Source organism: Euleptes europaea, chromosome 14, assembly GCF_029931775.1.
Source record: "Euleptes europaea isolate rEulEur1 chromosome 14, rEulEur1.hap1, whole genome shotgun sequence".
Taxonomy (NCBI): domain Eukaryota; kingdom Metazoa; phylum Chordata; class Lepidosauria; order Squamata; family Sphaerodactylidae; genus Euleptes; species Euleptes europaea.
In genome coordinates this window covers 49,141,790-49,163,002 of record NC_079325.1, presented here as the reverse complement: position 1 = coordinate 49,163,002, position 21,213 = coordinate 49,141,790, and the positions used below count along the sequence as shown (strand labels likewise).

The window sequence follows — 21,213 nt, the reverse complement described above, 5'->3', positions numbered from 1 at the left end:
AGTAAGACATAAAATAACAGTAACAAAAAACAAGGAGAACCTGTGCTGAAAGATAATGAACCCAAAAACAAAGAACCAGCACGATGGCCAATGTAACTAAATAGGCGATGTAATGTGCAAACAAACCAATTCAAAATGATAAATGCATCAATCCTTTAGGAAAGCTTAAACATATCAAACACCTGACAGGCTAGTGAAGTGCAAAAAAACATGAAAAGTTCCTAAACATCACTCAATTGTCAAGAACAAAATATCATATAATAAACAACCTCATGTGTACATCGATCAAAATATCAATGCCTCAGTACAACACTATGAGGTCAGTAACAAGCAGGTCTTAAATGATGAAAAACAAATTCTTATGCAAGTGAAATAGAGGAGCTTAGAATCTACAGCAAGTAGCTAAATAGCTAAGTTTATAGCCATGGTTTCATGGTTTTTACACTGGCCATTGTGCTGGTTATTTGTTTTTGGATAAAATAACACAGTTCAGAGTATAATTGTGTTCATTTATGTCTTTCTGTGTTATATGAGTATGCCCATGTGGTAGGCTATCACAATGCCCTGTATGTGTTATATGTGGTCTTAGATTTTATCCTGAAATAAATGTATACATATTTTGTACTTACATAATTTTTAGGGTATGTAACCTTGGGCCTTGGATTTTTACTTTTATTTATATTTTTGTGATCTTTCCTGAATCTGATTTGATACAATCTTTTTGGAACGATCTCAAAGCACCTTTGGATGCTGTGTGGACAGGAAGGGTTGCATTTTTGCAGGTTCTGATCACATCAGCCCCATTTTCCACACTGCAGTCTCTGTGGAGGCCATTCCACCCCCGCCAACATACACACCAAAGGGCTTTTAAACAATTGGCAATTGCTGTAGCTATTTCTTTTGTACAATTCTTCTTCAAACTCTGCAGCCAAATGTTCTAGAGGCCACTGGTTGGCTGCTGTGTAAAACAGTGTGCTGGACTAGGAAGACCATTGGTCTATCCAGCAAATCGTGAACATTTGGCACTGGTCCCATAACCTCCAACATTTCACTGATAGATAGATAGACTTGCTTGGAAACCCCCTGTCTGTTCTCATGAGAACTGTCACTTATTGCTACGAACTCCACCGTCACCATTCTTGTGCATTGCTGAATGCCCTTCACTTCCTTGTTATATTCACATGCTCTGGAATTGCTTGTCCTCCCCTGAATTAAAAACCAGGAGTCAGTTTGGGTTTGGGAGGTTAAAGTATAGTATAGCAACAGAACTATACTACACTATATTGGGTGGAGATCAACCACCTTAGTTGCAAAGGATGAACTGACAGGCTGTGCGCTACGTGGGTTCTTAGTATTCATGCACTTCTTATGTTCTTGTAACATTATAGCATTATAATATAATGATATGTTGCAATAAGGTACTAGCTTTCATTTTAAAAAAGTAAAACTCGAGCCCTTTTGGTTGTGGAGTTATAAGGGGGAAAGTACTAGCTGTTCCTTTCTCCTTAAATCTCTGCAGCCAAAAGGGCTAGAAATATAGTGCAACATAGTTGCGCTATATCATTATAACATTGCAATGCTGTAGTGCTATTACCATTTTTTTAAAGCCTGGAAGCCTCCCCCCAGTGACGGGGCAGGGAATCGTGTCCATAGAGGACGGAGGCAAGGAAACTGCTAGAAAAACGTCTGTGCAGATGCTCCGTTGCTACTTCAGATGCCTCTGCTCTCACAGCAACAATGAGAGTTACCCAGAGAATTGTCTCTGTGTGCCAGCAACACAGCTTTCAGTATGAACAAGGAAACTGGGTTGGGGCAGAGGCCATAATGTGGCTTTCTCCAAAGCACCTGCTCCAGTCAAAACACACATACCCCAGCCCCTTTTTTTTGTTTATTCTGACAATCTTGTCACAATTGATATCTGTTCCAGCCCAGATTTTAGAAGAGTATTTTAACGTTTTTAGATATCTGTGTATGTTAAAATGCAGTCAAGTCGCTTCCAACTCATGATGACCCTATGAATCAATGTCCTCCAAAACGTCCTATCCCTAACAGCCTTGCTCAGGTCTTGCAAATTGAGGGCTGTGGCTTCCTTTATAGAGTAAATCCATCTCTTGTTGGGTCTTCCTCTTTTCCTGCTGCCTTCAACTTTTCCTATGACCTGATGAGGAGCGTGGACATCTAAACCACGTTTGTTCAGAAGGCAAAACTGCCGAAGGAAGGGCATTCATCCTTGCCGAAGTTAAAGCTCTTCTGAGTTTTGATGTTGACAGGCTATATTGTTTTGGTTTTGTCAGGCTACCCAACTAGAACTCTCACAGCAAAATCTAGCAAAAAACTATGTAGATATCAAATGACCAAAGAGAGAGGGAAAGTAGTGGCTAGAACATTAGAAGAAAGACCAAGCAAGAAATCAGCTGAGCACAAAGTTGACATTCTCTTGTTCCTCCAGGGTGCCCCAGGCAGAATGGGTGTCCAAGGGGAGCCTGGTTTAAAGGGCTATCAGGTAAGCTGCTGTTTTGGAATCCCTATGTCACGAATCTGCTTTGCTGCACTTGGTGGAGGTGGAAAGTGCCGTCAAGTCACAGCTGACTTATGGTGACCCCGTAGAGTTTTCAAGGCAAGAGAGGTTCAGAGGTGGCTTGCCATGGCCTGCCTCCACATGGACTGAGAGAGCCATGAGAGAACTGTGACTGGCCCAAGATCACCCAGCTGGCTTCACGCGGAGGCGTGGGGAATCTAACCTGGTTCTCCAGATTAGAGTCCGCTGCCCCTAACCAGTACACCGCGCTGGCTCTCACTTAAGGTTGACATATGGCCCCATTGTTCAGATTGTGGGCATGCCTTCCCGATGCTTGTTTGGATCATTTGCTGTCTTGGACTGCCATCTTGTTTCCCAAAGTGGCTAACCAGATGATCCCAGGATGCCCACAAGCAGGGAAAGAAAACAACCCTTCTCAATTAGGCCCTTCTTCCACTGCTTTCTAGGATCAGAAACCCAGTGGGAGATCCAGTCACATTTCTCCAACGTAATGTGGGTGTCACAGAACAGCAAGAAAAGAACAGTGCACTGGGGATTGCGCCGGCCTTGGGCTTGGTTTAATGGACCCTCACACAACCTTTGATCCACGGCTCATTGGGTGGGGTGTATGGCCCTGAAGTTAATGCTGCCCTTGTTAATCAGTGACATCACACCTAGTGAGTGACATCATACCACAAAAAATGCCCATCCAAAGCCTTCCTCCAGCATTAGTGTGTGCAGAGCACTCTTGTATAGCCAGGAGGTAGGCCCTCCCTGTGCTTTCCCCCCTGGGTCAGCCCCATCTCGGGCTGCTTATCGCGGAACTGCCAACCAGCCTCTTAGAAACTTTTTCTTTCTTGTTTCTTTCCCACAGGGCCATGCAGGATCCCCTGGCCCAATCGGACCACCTGGATCAAAAGGTGAAAAGGTAAATTGGTAGAATCTGTGCACTGTAACTCAGCTCGCCAAAAGGAAGCAATATCACTGCTGCGTAGGAGCCTTAGGACAGATCTCTCTTAATCCATAAACATTGTGTGCCAAGCAAAGTGAAGATTCTGCAGCCTGAATAAATTGTGCTTCAGGTTTATTGCAAATGGCCAAAGGCCGTTACAAGAACTGATAAAAAGAATAAATTGTAATCGTTTGCATGCATTTTGCATAACCTCTCTTCCTTCTGCAAGCAATGTGATGGTGGTGCAAGAGATTCAGAGCACAAAGCTCTCGCCTAATCTTGAACTGATCAAAGTCCATCTAGTCCCACGTCCTGCTTCCTGCTGTGGTTAGCCAGATACCCCCAGTAAGCCCATAAGATGCCTTCAGGGCAGATATGGGAAAATCTCCTTCTCCGAAAGAACTTGCCCGTGTAATGGTGAGGAAATTGAGACCCGTGAGCATGCCTTACTGTATTGTCCTCTCCATCATGAGATAAGAGTAAAGACTATCCAGGAAATTTTAAAAAACAATATGGGTCTGTCTGATTAAATTCGTACTCAACGACTTTTGGAAGATAGTAACCCATTAATCTCGAGATGTGTGGCTGAACTTTGTGCCGCTATATATAAGGCACGGAAAGATGTAAATCATAAATAGTAAATGCTATTAGATAAACCTTTTAGAAATTAGAATATGGTCCATTTCAGAAATGGGATTTTATTGGGATAATTTTTATCTATGGATTTGTTGAGCAATTAATGTTGTTTTATGGTGATTGTATGTTATCAGGAATCATATGAGGGCAAGATCCTTTTCGGTTGGTTGTCCACCAACTACTGGTATTCAAAGGCACACCACTAATGAACATGGAGATTCCCTCTAGCCATCCTGACTTTTGTTGGACTTGTTCTCCATGAATTTATCTAATCCCCTTTAAAGCTGTCTGTGCTAACGGCCATCACAATGTCCTGTGGTAGTAAATCCCACAAGTTAATTAGGAATTGTGTGATGGAACCTTTTCCTTCTGACCTATCCACATTTTTCTTGTACTATCAACACCTGCCGTATCCACTTGAGACACCGCATGCTGCGGATGCAGAGATTTCCCTGGGGCTTGACCATGTCCTTAAGGCATGGAAATATTAAAAACAAAAGGCAGAACTCAAACTGCAATCCAGTGTGCTGTTTTTTGAGAGTAAGCTCCTTTGACCTTGTGGTTTTCTCCGAAGCCTGTTGAAGACCCATGGAAAGTTTGTATAAGGAGAGCTGGGAATCTTTTGGGGCACTGATTTGTCTTTCTGCACATTGGCCCTTGTACCGTTGTGCATTGCATAGGCTTCTGGGATCTGGCCTAGGGAGCTGTGTCAAAATGGAGCTGCCAGTCATTTTGGTTGGTTTATGAAAATATCCACATCCTGCCTTTTGGGGAGGGGAGAATTTTTCATGGTGATTACCAGGATTAATAAAAAAACGCACGACTTAATTACATCAAATAGCAACAGGCTAGAAATAAAAGCAAAGCCTATCAAAGCAGAAGAGCAACATCAGCAAGTTGTCTGTTACAAATTAAAAGAGTCACGATGTCAGAACTACTGTGTTGAAGTAGCCACTGGATGCAACCCTTAATGGGGAAGGGCTTATCCCTTATAACAAATATACTTACACTCACCCACCCAACAAGGTTAACTGTCTAGAGCACTGGTTCCCAACCAGGGGTCCGTGGACCCCCAGGGGTCCGCGAGAACTAAATTAAGGTCAGCTAAACAAAGTTATAAACCCATAATAAATTAATATTTTCAATTAAAAGTTCTCTATTATAAAAATATATATTCAAATATTATTCTAAGTTTAATGATTAACTGTTATGATTAAAGTTTATTTTCAAATTCTCAGAATTTTTATTTTGAACCTTGAGGTCCCTGCACCGAACAAAAAAGTCCTAGTGGTCCCTGGTCAAAAAAAGGTTGGGAACCACTGGTCTAGAGAAAGGGACATTCAACTGCTTCCTGGAGGATTTTGAGCTAGGCTACGCTGAGCCACCAGTAAAGAGCCCATCTAGTAACTTAAAATTTCCAGCTCAAGTGCCCTTACTCAAAAATGGGTGCATATTAACAGATACCAACAAGGACCTGGATGGTATTGTGAGGATAGGTTGACAATTTCATGTGCTGTCATGGAGTCCTATGGGCCGGGGGAAGAAATTCCATGACCCAGATTTTTTTTCTGTTTTTGCAAAAAAATTACACTCTTTGTTTGCAAGAAACGTGATCTGCAGAATCTAACCCCCCAACACTCTAGGGGTATTTTGCCTTTGCTGTTCCAGCGGTCGCTAGAGAGTGTCTGAAGGCTGATTTGACCAGGTGTGCAGACAAGCCAGAAAAAAGCAAACGAAGTACTCCCGTCAAGTACATTATCATAGGAGTGACTCATTTATAATTTCATATCCTTAAAATCTGACTATAAGAAGCTCTTAAAGCAGAAGGAGCTAGCATTTTCTAAAATCCAGTGGCAAGGGCTAGCAGTATGGGAAAGAAAAGAATCATAGTTCTGGGGTTTAGTTTCTACTGTCCAGGGTAAAGCATCACCATTAGCGGAATTTCAGCAGATTTCAGCAAGACTGGCACTTCCATTACAGTCAGCTGTTTGGGTCCTTGTCTACCTTGGCCCAGGTGGGCAATAGCCAGGATCTTCGTTCTAACCTTCAAAATCAGCCCCAATGGCCTTCAGTTGCAGTTCCTGTGATAAAAGGCCTCATTTCCACTCTTGCATCAGGCAGAGCTCCCGGGGAAGACACGATTCCCCCAGAGTTATTTAAATACTCGTGGGCACCAATTCTTGCCAAATTGTTTACCCAGCTCCACTCAATGGGAATTTTCCCGGCAGGCTGGAAACCAAGCATAGTTGTCCCCATCTTTAAAAAAGCCCCATGTGCTTTCAAAACATGCAATCTGCCATGTTAACAGGACGCTACTCATGCAAACCGGTAGCTCAGCGTATTTGTGTCTGTGGAATGGCTCTTCCTCACTACATGCTGCATTGTCCTCTATATTGGGAACCCAGATATAAATTTCTAGGGGCCATCTTAGCCAATCTAACTGCATGCACAGCTGAGGAAAAAATAATATTCCTTCTTGCAGATGTAGACTTTTATGTTACATACCTGGCAGCCCTATACCCTCAGGCTGGCAAGAAAATATGTGCAAAAGTGGTGTGTGAAACTTAAAATCTGTAGTTTTGTAACTTCTTTTAATTATGTGGTACCTTATCTTGATTATTGTTTTTATTCTTCACGTGTTTTATCTATCTTGTATTCAGACCAACTTTGTAATGGCCTTTGGCCACATACAATAAGCATTTACTGCTTCTACACTGTGCTGTAGCAATTAGAGTTTTGGACTAGTATTTGGGAATCCTCTCAGTCGTCGAACCTCACTGGGTGACTTTGGGGTAGCAGCTTTCACTTAGCCTAACATACAAACTGTGGAAGCCACCCTGACTTCATGGGAGGAAGAGCAGGATCAAAATGTGAGAGAAAAACAGAAAGATCCCCAAAGCTCATTAAAAAAAAAACCAGGTCTCCATTGTCCTAGTGACTAGCAGGGACAGAAGCCACTGCAGAAAAGGCTATGTTCTGTGTAGCTGCTCTTCCTCAGACAACGAGGGCAGGTTTAGCACAGCCCCTTCCCAGGAGGATCTAAATGTGTGGAGAGGGTTCATGTAAGAATTGGTGTTCTTAAGGAATTTGGGACCCAGGTTGTTGAAGGCTTTGAGGATCCAGCACTTTGAGTGTCAATGGAATTGTATAATGGGTGCCCTGGGTTTCGGCGTTCTTCTCTACTGAACAGCCGGGCAGCTGCCTTCTGAACAAACGTGGTTCAGATATCCACACTCCTCATCAGGTCGTGCAATCCAGTTTTGGCAACCTCCTGCCCAAGCTGGTTTACTTCAACTCATCGGGTACTGGGAATTATAGAGTACAGAGATGAATTAGTCTGCAAGAGTGACTGGCCCAATGTCCGCTTAACGCCTGAGTGGGGATTTGTACCCAGGGCTCCTTGGTCGTAGTTCCTCACATCAGTTAAGAGGGGAGGGGCTGTGGCTCAGTGGTGGAGCATCTGCTTGGCATGCAGAAGGTCCCAGGTCAATCCTCTGCATCTCCAGTTAAAGGGACATGGCAAGGAGGTGATGTGAGAGACCTCTACCTCAGACCCTGGAGAGCCGCTGCTGGTCTGAGCAGACAATACTGACTTTGATGGGTCAAGGGTCTGATTCAGTATAAGGCAGCTTCATGTGTTCATGAGATGGAAGCCCCTGCAATCAGACTTAGAAATGTAAAAGACAAGCGAGACAAGGGTAAGGGGAACAGGAGGAAAAGGCAAACAGAGATCAGGATGTAGTCACCTTTATATCCAGATAAGGCCAAACTGATGTTCTTAAGGGGAAGGGAGGATGCAATCCCCCAGTGGCCCTTGGACCTCTTACTGATAACAAATCCTTTCCTCTTGCTTCTGCGGTCTCTGGGCACCTCATAGTTAGAGCAATTTTGGGCAGAGAGAGGGGAGAAAAACAAGCTCTCTGCAGCTGCTTAGTTGTGGGCTGATTCTCAGTTGCTATCTCATGTTCTGGTATGTATGGTAGATCAGTGAACAGATTATCCGTCATATTAGATCTTGTTTTAAACTGGCCTCCCTTTGTAATCCCCCAACAATTTCTTGTGAATATAAAGGCATCATCCTTTCCTTTAATGATACGGCTTTATTAGCCAAAGCCTTAAGTGGTACCAGCCTAATGGATAGAGTCTCTACTGCATCTGATGGAGTGACCTGACTCACAAAGCCGTATGCTGGAATAAATGTCATTACATCTTTAGGGTACCATTAGACTCCAATTTTTACAATTTGGTACGCATACCCCACTACAAAGCGCACACTCCTTAACTGAGAATAATGCTTATGCGCTGAAATTGCTGCTTTTCAGGCCTCTCCTTCTGTCGTTTTCACTCAGGAAGTGACTTTTTAAATGTGCCCTTCTCAACCGGCACAAGCCTCATGTCTGTTGTGCTTGGGTATCCATTGTGGACTATGGAGAAGTCACGTGAGAAGTGGCTCTGATCTGTCCTTTGACAGACTTCCTCCCTCTTTAGGCTTTCTTCTTAAAACTTGCCTAGATCCCTGAGCATCCTTCTAACGCACCTCTGAATCCTTTCCTAGAGAGCTAATGTCGAAACAGGCGGTTTTGAGCTGGATAATGCTTGGCATGCCTTTTGTTGCTGAATAAATCTCCTGTCGAAAAGAGATTTCCATTGCGTTTGACCCCATGTCGCCTCTTCCTACCGCTCCTCCTACGAACCATCCCACCTGCAGCCGCAGTGACTCAGGTGTTATTCCGCTGCTGCTGCCTTTTCTTCCTACCCCCGCCCCAGTCAAAATCGTTTGCTTAGTCAGCTTAATTGTAACTAGTTCAGGCTGGAGAAGTGACTCACTGATTTTTTTTTAATGGTTTCCTGTTAGTTCGGTTTTTTGCTGTTCAGGGCCCAGGGAACATTTCCCAGCTGCCTTTGGTTGCACTCGTGTTGTTGGCAGAGCCGGTCACGGGTGTGTGAACAGCTGGATCATCAGGCTTGCTTTGCCCTGTTCCCAGGAAGGGAAAGAGTGAACTTCGGGTAGAATTCAGTTGAATGAGCCATTAAATTTGGGACCCCATCGAAAGAAGAGTGGACAGCTTGTCTCCTCTCACCGATCTTCTGCGGTGTGCCGCCCCATCGTAGCATTGGGAGCACCAGTCATGCTCCAGATAGGGTTGCCAGCTCCGGGTTGAGACATACCTGGAGATTTTGGGGGTGGAGCCTGGGGAGGACGGGGTTTGCAGAGGGGAGGGACTTCAATGCCATAGTCCAATTATCAAAGTGGCCATTTTCTCCAGGGGAACTTACTTTTATCGCCCAGAGAACAGTTGTAATAGTGGGAGATCTCCAGCCACCACCTGGAGGTTGGCAACCTCCTCTTCTGTCTCTGTCCTGGGACACTTGCCCAACTAAAGCAACCCTGGAGGGTAGGGTTGCCAACCTCCAGGTAGCGGCAGAAGATCTCCTGCTATTACAACTGATCTCCAGCCGCTAGAGATCAGTTCCCCTGGATAAAATGGCCACTTTGGCAATTGGACTCTATGGCTTTCTAAGTCCCTCCCCTCCCCAAACTCCACCCTCCTCAGGCTCCACCCCAAAAAACCTCCCGCTGGTGGCGAAGAGGGACCTGGTAACCCTACTGGAGGGCGAGACAGCCTCGGACTCAGAGCCGACCCCAGTGAAATTAGGCAGTCATTTTTGGTTTCACTTATCTTCCATTATTAAGATTAGTATGGATGTAATTCCTGAGCAGAAAATATTGGAACCAGGGTGGATTTGGTTTAAATTAAATCGATTTAAATCACAATTGACATCATGATCTAAATCACCAGTCAGTAAGAGCTGATTTAATCCACGGCTTTCCACAGAAAGACTCATTCTTGCTGGTATAAACTTCATGTTTGCAACCAGATGAAGGTTTAATTTTTAGACCACTGGTATGATATGGTATAAAGCGGATTCATAGATCAAACTCCTGGTGGGCAACCCTCAGTCCGTCCGTCCCCCCCCCCCCCATGTTCGTTTTCTTGGGCTAAAGTTAAAAATAAAAGTTAGAGTAAAAAAAGCCAAAAAGCTGCAACCAGAAACAGAAAATGCCACGGCCGAGGGAAGGCCCCTTGTAATTGGCAGCCGTCCCAGGGAAGGAAGCATCAGTTTGTAATTTCGAAAAAAAGAGAGGGCCAGCTCAGCAAGGCCCCTTTGAGGAGCTGTCAATATACTCAGTGGGGAGAGACAATTGACTGCGATGCGCCATGGAACTCCACGCCAACACCATGGAGAGCCTTTTGACTCAGAAGGGCTCAGGGGAGAGCCAAGCCTCCTCCAGCACTCAACCCCCGTGGTGACATTCGCTCAACGGAAGTGCCGGCGCTCTTAAAACAGCAACGGGCTGTTCTCTTTGCGGTCTGCTGCAAAAATTCCTCAGGAGAGCCAGCGTGGCTCAGCAGACAGCATGTTTGCCTCGGAACAGACCTGGGTTCAAATCCCCCCTCAACCCCAGAGGTTCACTGGGTGACCGTGGACTAGCAACTGATTCTCAACCTAACCTACTTCTCAGGGTAAGTGGAACAGGCATGTGTTTATTTGCACATTGGCCTAAAGTTTCTTGGCAGAACAGCAAGATACAAATTTACATAAGAACAATGTTTTGGCGTTCAAAGCGCTCTGTACACTTTACCTGGTTGTGAGTCTTGTAAGTTCCTGTACAGTAGACCAGGATCCCTGCACAGTAGTTAGGGGGCTGAGCCTCAACCCACACGTTCTGGCCAGGTGCTACACCCAAGGGAAGGTGCAAGGCGGAGTTGTTTTCTGTAGCCCCAGAAGGTCAGACTAGAACCAATGGGTTGAAATTAAATCCAAAGAGTTTTTGGCTAAACATTAGGAAGAACTTTCTGACAGTTACAGCGGTTACTCAGTGGAACAGGCTTCCTCGGGAGGTGGTGGGCTCTCCTTTGGAGGCTTTTAAGCCAAGGCTAGATGGCCATTTGTCAGCAATGGTGATTCTGTGAACTTAGGCAGATCATGAGAGGTAGGCCAGGAAGGGTTGCGTCAGTGCTTGGATCTCTTGGCCTTTTTTTACATGCCAAGGTAATGCCGATTGCCACTTTGGGGTCAGGAAGCAATTTTCCTCTAGGCCAGATTGGCCAGGGATCCTGGAGGGGTTTTTGTTGCCATCTTCTGGGCCTGGAGTACGGGTCACTGGGGGTGAGAGGGAGAATAATTGTGAAATTCCTCCATTGTGCAAGGGGTTGGACTAGATGACCCTGGTGGTCCCTTCCAACTCTATGGTTCTAAGGCACCAATGACCCCAGAGAGCAATCAGTGGGGTGGCTACTCCTAGTGGCTACTACCATTCCATCCCTTACTGCCCAGGCGAAGGAGCATATGATAATCATGGCAGGCCGCTGTTGCTGTCTCCTTACTCAGCATCTTTTGGTGAGGGGAGTGGAGAGTAAAGGGAAGGACGGAAGTAACTGCTCCCGGATATGGGCTCCAGCTGCACTGCCCAAGCTGTTTCCGGAATGGACAGCAGACGCTGTCACTGAGAGTAGCCACTCTGCCACTCCCTCACCAGTGCCTCATGCCTGGCCTTGGAAAGGAGCTGGACCCGTCTCCTGGCACTCCCAAGGTTTCAACGATTGCCTCGTATTGCAGAAGGTTCTGGGTGGGGTACTAGAACACACTCTCCATTTATGCTAGGTGAGGCCTGGGGCACTTGGGTCTACTTATGCCCCTGTGTTCATCTGGAGCTAGGGTTGGCAACCTCCAGGTGGTGGATTGAGATCTCCCCCTATTACAACTGATCTCCAGGCAACAGAGTTCAGTTCCCCTGGAGAAAATGGCTGCTTTGGCAATTGGATTTGGATTAAATTGGATTTACTCTTGCAACAGCAGAGACTGGGGAGAACTGCAAGGAGATCAGTAAGGAGAACTGGCTGGCAAGAGCAGAGACCTTGTAGACCTGGATGCTTTGCCTCTTGGATGTGTGGGAACAAGCCTGTTACAAGTTGAATCCAAACTTCAGTGAAGTTGTGGACTCAGCTCATTTTGCAATTGAGAGAAGCAAGACTTTAAGTTTCTCCATTAGCAGTAGGGTTTCTCTTCACCCAGTTTCTACACTCTGCTCTGCTCTGCCAATTGCCTATTCCCGTCTGCCAGGGAATGGGCCTGGCTCTTCCTCCCTAGCCGCTTCTGGGCGCACCTGTTAAATACTTCCCCAAGGGAGGGCCAACCCTGGGCTCAGCCAATCCTCCCTTCCCAACCCAGTCCCAGAGAGTGACAGGCCCCTGGACCAATTGACCCTTGCCTTGGATCAGTAGGGTTGCCAGGTCCCTCTTCACCACCGGCGGGAGGATTTTGGCGTGGAGCCTGAGGAGGGTGGCGTTTGGGGGGGACTTCAATGCCATAGAGTCCAATTGCAAAAGCGGCCATTTTATCCAGGTGAACTCATCTCTGCCGGCTGGAGATCAGTTGTAATAGCAGGAGATCTCCAGCTAGTACCTGGAGGTTGGAAAGAAAAAAGGCACCACTGTGCGTATGCCTAAAGGTTTGGAAATCAGCACAGGAGCAAATGAGTATAACAAAGTGTAAATGTTTATATTGCTACAACATATAACATAGGGTCACAACTATACACTTAGAACAAACAACCTAAATAATCTATCCTACTATGTACAATATATATTACAACAATCAAGTGGGAACAACCAGACCTCAATTTTTGGCATCATCTCATGGTAACGTCAGAAACATCATTCAAACTTGAAGAGGAACCCAGGACTTTCTTGTGAATATAACCTAAGGACTATACCTATACTTTGAATTTTCAAGTCTGGTTGTTCCCACTTGATTGTTGTAAGTAGGATAGATTATTTAGGTTGTTTGTTCTAAGTGTATAGTAGTACCTGGAGGTTGGCATCCCTATGGATTGGTGAGCTCACTGACCCTTCCCCCTGGACTTCTTTTAAAAGCTGGCTGCCCCACCCAACCTCCTTTAAGAAGTTCAGAGCTGCCTGTTCCCCCTACCCCTTTGTCAGCGCTCCCTTGGGTCTAAGTGCCAGGGTCATCTCTGGTAGAAACTGGGGTGGGTTGGCTTCTGCTGCAGAGCCATCTGGGCTCTTTCAAGTTGGCTGACTCCCAGGTAGACTCTGTCCAGGCCATGCCCTGCTGTGACCCAACAGACAGACTCCCCCAGCCTTGGGGCTTGCTGGCACAACATGCCTTCGGTGGGGCTTGTGGTTCCCTGGGGGAAGTGCGGGGTTGGAGGAGTCAACCCCGGACTATGACTAAGGTTGCCAGCCTCCAGGTACTAGTGGAGATCTCCTGCTATTACAACTGATCTCCAGCCAATATAGATCAGTTCCCCTGGAGAAAATGGCCACTTTGGGAATTGGACTCTATGGCATTGAAGTCCCTCCCCTCCCCAAACCTGGCCTCCTCAGGCTTCGCCCCCAAAACCTCCCGCCAGTGGCGGAGATGGACCTGGCAACCCTAACTACGACTTACGCCAAAAACCAGCATTTGATTGAAAAGTACATTTTCAAAAATGCGTGCTTTATAGAGTGTTTAGGTAACTGCTTTATGAGAAGGCAAAACCAGTTGTTAAATGTAAATGTTGTAGTTTTTATTTGGAGGAAAACATTTGTTAAAAGACCAGCATATTCCCCATGTGTTAATCTGCACAAAATCTGTTATGCATTACTGTTGCCTTATACCACATTATATTAGTAACATTTATAATGCCGCTGCTGGAGATGCGTCCAAGGGAAAACAGCTTTCCACAATTGTAGCGGGAGTGCTCTGCCATTCAAGAATACTGGGGAAGGAAGTTGCCATAACTGAAACTGACCACCATTTCCTGTTTGATTTACTAAATTCTGTCCTTGGTCCTGCTGGGCGTACGTCTTTTCTCTGATTTGGAACCTTCTTACAGCGACAAAAATACTTTTTGCTAAACGGTGACAGCAACCAACTGTTAATTTTTTCTTTAATGGTTGGGTATGGATGAGGTTGAACATTACATCGACGATGTGATCACCCCAGGGGCTTCCAGAAGAACACCTACTGCAAGGAACTCAATATTCAAGGGCTGCAGAGCCCTGATTTGGATTGGGACCATGGTGTGGGGGTAGGAGAGGCCCGAAGGAGAATTGTATGCCCACTGGGGAAGGGGCTGCATGTGCCGTTGCTTCTGAAATGAGTTTCCACAAGAAACTCGCAGTTGGCATCCTTTTCGTCCCGGTGACAATCATGTGGTGTATGTGAAGTGAAGTTTGAACCTAAGTCTGAGACCTCAGCTGCAATGGCCAAGCTTACTGATTTAATTCATTCATGAAGTCGCATGGAGTATGTAGAACCAGACCAAAACAATGTGAGCTCACTTCCACAGGGAAACCACTCTTGATTTTTTTTGGGTCCTTCTGTACGCAGACTTTAAAGCTGCTGTGGTTGGATAGGGGAATATTTTAGACAGTTGTTTATTGAATCTGAGAGCTGTTGTGATGTAACGTTTAAAGTGTTGGATGGAGGAGGTCTGGGTACAACTCTCCACTCTTACCATGTATGTTAATTATAAATGTTACTAATCTGACTTACATCTGTAGATCCTTGTGGGTAAGAAGGGAACCATGTCTACCACCCTGAGTTCATTGGAGGGAGGTCTAGATAAAAAAATATCATGTGGGTCCTATTTTGGGCCTCTGTACATGTTTTCTACAGTTGTGTACTCCGGACTTGACAAGGCAAGAACTGAATGTCTCAAAACTTAGTCAGCATTTTAACACACTGACCGCATTTGGGGGGGTGAGTGGGGCTGTCATAATATACCTGCAATCGATCAGTCATCTCTTAGTCATCAGTGGAGGATTACAGGTCCCATGAGTAATGGCGGGGGGGGGGGGCATGCTGGTGTTTTTCTTTTTCTTTTTTCCCCCTGAATGTAAGATTAATTTTTCCCCAGTCATAATTCCTTTCCAACAACATGGATTTCAAATGTTGTGTTTGGTTTTTCCCAGTGACTTGGTCTGTGTCAAACCATGGTGGAACTGGAAAAATCGAACTAGCTCTGTGTGTGTGTGTGTGTGTGTGCGCGCGTGCATTAGAGGGGCTGCATTTTGCTCTCACCAAAGTTTTGTGCTTTGTATGGCATGGCTTGTTTTAATACTAGTGCTTCCATTTGCAGGGAGAACAGGGCGATGATGGGAAGACAGAGGGGCCTCCTGGACCACCTGGAGACAGAGTAAGCCCCCCCTGGGTTAATTGACTGAATGATGAAAAGCTCCCAGAATCAAGCCTAACCCTGGACCTTATTGCAGATGTGTGGGACGTTATCTGTGGTTCTTTAGAGATGAGAAATAATCACTCTGTACAAGTTCAGACACACTCCTAGGGTTGCCAGCTCCAGGTTGGGAAATTCCTGGAGATTTTAGGGGCGGAGCCTGAGGAGAGTGGGGTTTGGGGAAGGGGAGGGACTTCAATGCCACAGAGTCCAATTGCCAATGCGGCCATTTTCTCCAGGGGAACTGATCTCTATCGGCTGGAGATCAGTTGTAATAGAGGGATATCTCCAGCTACTACCTGGAGGTTGGCAACCCTACATACCCCACTTTTAAAAAAAATATTTTTATTAACATTTTCAGAAAAATATAACAAACAAACATATACATATACTTCCGTCCACACAGTTTACACTTCTGGGGTCAACATGTATCTTAAACATTAGATGATGATGATTATGGCATTCTCTTAATATTCTCAATCTATGATAATTAACCAGTATTCTACTTCAAATTAACAGTTGTTGCTTTTATCTATGTTTATATTCTAAATTTATCTTAATCTATATCTTATTCCAAGCATCCTATTCTGTCTTTGTTATAAATCAGTCTAAACTTTCCAGTTAGCATATTCAAAGTAATTTTCCCATTTCTTCTGTATATCTTCAAACAGTCTTCCTTTCAACATATTAGTTAGTCTATCCATCACCGCAAATTCCTCCATTTTTTGTTGCCACTTTTCTAATTCTGGAATAGTCTCTTGCTTCCATGATGTTGCCAATACTATTCTTGCTGCAGTCGTCAAATAACCAAATAGTTCTCTGTGATTACTTTGCAAGTTTGCTGGTGCTATCCCCAATAGCATGGTTTCTGGATTCATTGGGAATTTTATTTTTAAAACCTTTTGCATCTCTTGATGAATCTGTGCCCAATTTTTTTTAACATATTTAAAAGTCCACCACATATGGAAATAAGTTCCATCTTTGTCTTTACCTTTCCAGCAACGACAATCGTACGATTCATCCATCTTTTTAATGTCCATTGGCGTGATATACCATCTGAAAAATTGTACCAATACCCCACTCTTCAAGCAGTTGCTAGTGCAGAGAAAAAAGCGCCTTACTCAATTAGTATGATGGAAGGGTTTTGTAGGGGTAGTGAGACACAGCCTTAAAATGTGGAATATTTGTGTGGCATGAATGGCTAACCATGATGCTAGCCAGCAAAATCAATTATAGTAATAGGAATATTCCCCCCAGTTTCTAGTTTTGTATCAGTGTGGTGTGTTTGGTAAAGCTTACCATTTCCCCCTGCGAGTTCCAGTAAAATTGCTTTGTCACTCTTGGGGTAATTTGGAGGGCTTCAATATGCACTTCCACTATGATTATACTGTAAAACATTTTTGGAAAAGGGAAAGAGAGACTACATTTCCCATCAAGCATTGCTCTTTTAAAAAGAAAGTTCACTATGATATTATGGGGCTATATTTGGTTTCTCTCAGGGCCAAACCAGAGGGGCCATTATCTCTGTGTATATATGTGCCCGTTGATCATGTGCGCTTTGTGTGTTACACACAAGCAATGAAATATCTCGGAGAATCTGTATTTCCATGTTCCCTATCAACTACCTAATCACACATCTTACACTGAGTGCTTGCATGGAACTGTTAATTCCCAGATGTTATCCCATGATTCTGGGCATTCGGAGCATGCATCCTCACTTGGCCACAGTACAGTGTCTCTTGCCCCAGAAGCAGCACCTACTATGAGTCTGTGCCTTTTCTCCTAAAAGGTTATTGTGATATTTCAGAGGCTTGTTCATTCAAAGAAAAAGCCGACGTTGTGGCTAACAGAGAGAGTGTATAGCTAAAATATGGAGGAAATAAGGCACACACAAACTGGAAAAAATTACACCTGAGAAGAAATTGCAGTTTTGTTCAAGCACCAGGCCACACTCCAGTGCAGAGTTAGTTGCAGGTCACCACATTAATCTAAGCAGGTTTAAGCATGTTTGACTTTAGCCAGAGAGATTAACCTCAAAAGGCTGTGCATACTTGGTTGGACTTTGTTTTGACTTGATGCTCACAGAAACCACCATGATCAAGCAGTGCTGTGTGTGGTCATGAAAGAACAGGGCAGGAGAGCCATTGCTCCCTGGAGTTTTCAACATTTTTATATATGAAGCGTTTAGTATATTGAGAGGGGCTTTAGGGTGGAAATGGCAGGATCTCTCTCTGAGTCTCTGTCTCTGTCTCTCTGTCTCTCTCTGCCTCTGTCATCTCTATCACCTCTGTCTCTATCTCTAAGCATGTCTATGTCTATGTCTATATCTCTGTCCGTCCATCTATCTATCTGTCTGTCTGTCTATCCTGCCATTTCCACCCGAAAGCCCCTCTCAATATACTAAATGCTTCAAGAACAACCTTAAGACAATAGCAAACTGATGTGGTATAAAAACAGAGTGGACTTTCCCCTGAAAGAAGTACAGAGCCAGTGTGTTTATCTTATCTATTCATTTATTATATTGAGACTCTGCTGTTCTGCCAGTTTGGATCTAAAAGTGGCCGACAAGTCAAACCCCAAACCATACACAATTCGATATCCCAGCAAGAATCTTTGCCCGGACTCAAATTGGATGGTAGAGTTTTGCTTTTGGAGAGCAGAGAACCCTTGCCTCTGCGGGAGAGATAACATCCTTCATTGGTGCCGTGTTGAAAATGGAGAAACAGATGGTTAACGGTCATTTCAAACCTGAACTGTTTGGTTTTGCTCTTCTCCCTCACCCACCTACTGCAGCTAACACTTACCTCCCATTCCCACCAAAAGCTCTCTGGAAAATGAGTTTCACTCATTTTCAGAAGGAGGGCTAGAGCTAGCTGGGCCTCTTTGTGATAGGGGTTTCTTAAAAGGGACAAAATGGTGGTCACGAATGAAATAGCAGTGTTTCTGGTGACAGCTTACCTGACCTCCAAAGGAAGCAGAACGTACAGCAGACCTTTGAGCGATGAGAGTGTGTTTTCTGACTATCTCACCTTTCTTGTGCCTTCTTGCTAGGGTCCAGCTGGCGACAGAGGTGATCGTGGGGAGCCGGGAGACCCTGGTTATCCTGTGAGTCCTACTCCAAATGCCTGGTTAGGAAATTAACCATCTTGGGAACAGTTCTTTCCTCTCTGTAATGTTCCATGACCCTGGGCTGGTAGGCGTTCTGTCCCAAAATCACAGGTCACATGATGCATTTGCCAGGCTCCCCCTGGAATTTTGGGGCCACATGGGTTGGGTGAGCGGGAACAATCCCAGAGATACCGTTATTACTGTGGCCAGATAGGCATGAGTTGTAATTGTAATTTATTTATTTAAAACATTTTAATGCAGCCTTTCCCCCCGATCAGGGTCCCCAAGGTGGTGCACATAAAAACATTTGAACAATTAAACACATTTAAAATTATACAATAATTCAGTAAAAACACATAAGCAAACAATACCAGAACCAGGGTGGAGGGCCAGTAATGGTTACTGGGAGCATGCCAAGCACAACAAAAAAAGTCTTCACCCGCTGGTGGAAGATACTGAAAGAGGGAGACAGACAAATCTCTGTGGGGAGGGAGTTTCAAAGTTTTGGTGCCACTACTGAGAAGGCCCTTTCTTGGGTTATCTGTCTAGCCTCAGATGGCGGGGGCAACCAAAGCAGGGCTTCCAAGGATGACTGGAATGAACAGGTAGCTTTACATGAGAGAATTAGGTCCTTAAGGTATGTTGGTCCCAGGCCGTACAGGGCTTTAAAGGTCAGTACCAGCACCTTGACTTGATCCTGGAAGCAAATTGGAAGCCTGTGTAGAAGGACAAGACAGGCATATAAGGACACAAATCTAGGCAATATGTGAATGATTCAGTGAGGCAGGAGATGAAAAAGCGGGAGGAGCAAGGAGTAGAAGGTAGAAAACCAGAAATCTTGGGGGCAGCAGCAGAGGGGGTGTGCCTTGACCTCTGTGCCCTGCTTGTAGACTTCCTGGTCATCTGGTCAGCCACTGTGGTCATCAAAACAGAAACAAGTCCAAGTTATATTTAAGACTTTATTTTCCAGGATTGATATGGTTAACAGGGTCCTGTAGTGCATCAGGTAAACTGAGCTTGTCGAACATTTGGACAGATCCAACAGGGCCACTCTTTATGTTTCATGACTTCTTGCAAACAAACCCATGGAAGTTCAGTGATGGAAGAATGTCTAGGACTAACCTCGCCTGGGGGTTTTATCGAGTGCTTCTGACCATTTAAAGCCAGGAGGCCCAGGAAGAGGTTGGGTCTTCATCAACTGCTCTGCCTGCCTGCGGGTCCAACACAATGTGCTGTTTTTGTCTTATAAAGAATTATTAAGGGTGGGCTCAGCCTAAAATTCAAAATTTTTATTTTATTGTAACATATTTATAATTCCTACTGCCAACCTGTGGGGACCCAAAGCTGCCAGCAATGCACAGAGAAAAAACAAACCAGACAAGAAAGGGAGGGGTGCATATCAATATACCCCAACCGAAAATAAACCCGAAATTACCTGTTTCAACAATATTTGGGTTTTGGGTAGACTGAATAACAAAACCTGGGGATCTTCCCAAAGCCGAATAGGCGATTCCCGAAAAAGCCATAACCATCTATTGAAACCATTTATGCAGGGCTGTTTCCCTCACGGTCACCCCGCCATCTGCTCCGGTGCTTCGTTTTGATTATGCATGCCTTTCCTGACCATAGGAGGTCGCCTCGCTCTCCCTGTGTGTTTCCGCACGGTTTGCCCGCATTTTCTGGATGCTGTTTTAGCAAGAATTCGGAAAACGCTGACAAAACGTGCGGAAACGTGCAGGGAGAGCGAGGCGACCTCTGACGGTCGGGAAAGGCATGCATAATCAAAACGAAGCACTGGAGCAGTTGGCGGGGGTGACCGCAGGGAAACAGCCCTGCATAAATGGCCTGAGTTTTTCATCCCATCAGCTGACCCATTTCGGCCAACCACCCAAAAAGGGATGTGTGTTAGACACCTAACAGTGGTCAGCTCAGTGGATTCAAGATGCATAATTTGCCCCCGGCTCTTCAAAGAGCTATTTTAATTCCCGGTACTCGAAAATGGCACCATTCACCAGTCAGTTCGTTGCCTAGTGCCTTTCATCTGGTGCCAGGGTACAGGAGAACTAAATGCAGCATTTGTGTTTTCCAAATGCATATCAAAGAAAGGAGGCGAGACTTGGAAGGCTGTGCAAGCAGAGGGGAACAGGGTGGATGGGACCAACCTGAGTTGTTTAGAAGGGGAAAGAAGGAAGACGTTATTTTCTGAGATCAGAAAATATGGGAAAGTGTGATTAAGTTCAGCATTTTTAAAATACTGGGTGTGCTGAAGCGGGTCAATGCTTTTTAGTGCCTATGCTCTTAGAATGGACCCCTTCCTGAGAAGTATGTTATCTTATTCAGTTAGACACCTACTAAGCAGGACTCAATGCTTCTTACCAAAGTAAGTTTTCTCTTGAGGTGCTCCAATGAATTATGAAAAGGATGTGAATCTATATACAGTTTATTTTGCATATTATATATGCATGTAAATGGTTACAGAATTCTAAAACATGTTATACAGTTCAGACATTATGAGTCTTGAACATGTTCATGTATGCAAGCAATCTCTATACCTTAAACCAGTAATAATATTTCATTCAGGAAATAAAGCAGTTACAGAAATCTTGTAAAAAATGGTTAGTGCAATGAATAAGATCTGATTTACTTAAAAGCATCTTAATTCAAAGTACCTAGAACATCATAGAACATAAGACATACTTCACCTAGTCATGTCATTTGCAAACCTCCCCAGCACGGCAGAGCCTAGAGAGATCT

The 21,213-nt window shown here is 44.7% G+C and overlaps 1 protein-coding gene across 1 annotated transcript in view; it reads left to right on the top strand.

Moving 5' to 3' along the window:
* Positions 1-21,213, top strand: part of COL27A1 (collagen type XXVII alpha 1 chain) — a 349,655-nt gene that overhangs the window by 282,337 nt on the left and 46,105 nt on the right. The window contains exons 39-42 of the mRNA XM_056860156.1: positions 2,450-2,503; positions 3,393-3,446; positions 15,256-15,312; positions 18,403-18,456. Of these exons, the coding sequence (XP_056716134.1) occupies positions 2,450-2,503; positions 3,393-3,446; positions 15,256-15,312; positions 18,403-18,456 (219 nt within the window). The remainder of the gene's footprint in view (positions 1-2,449; positions 2,504-3,392; positions 3,447-15,255; positions 15,313-18,402; positions 18,457-21,213) is intronic.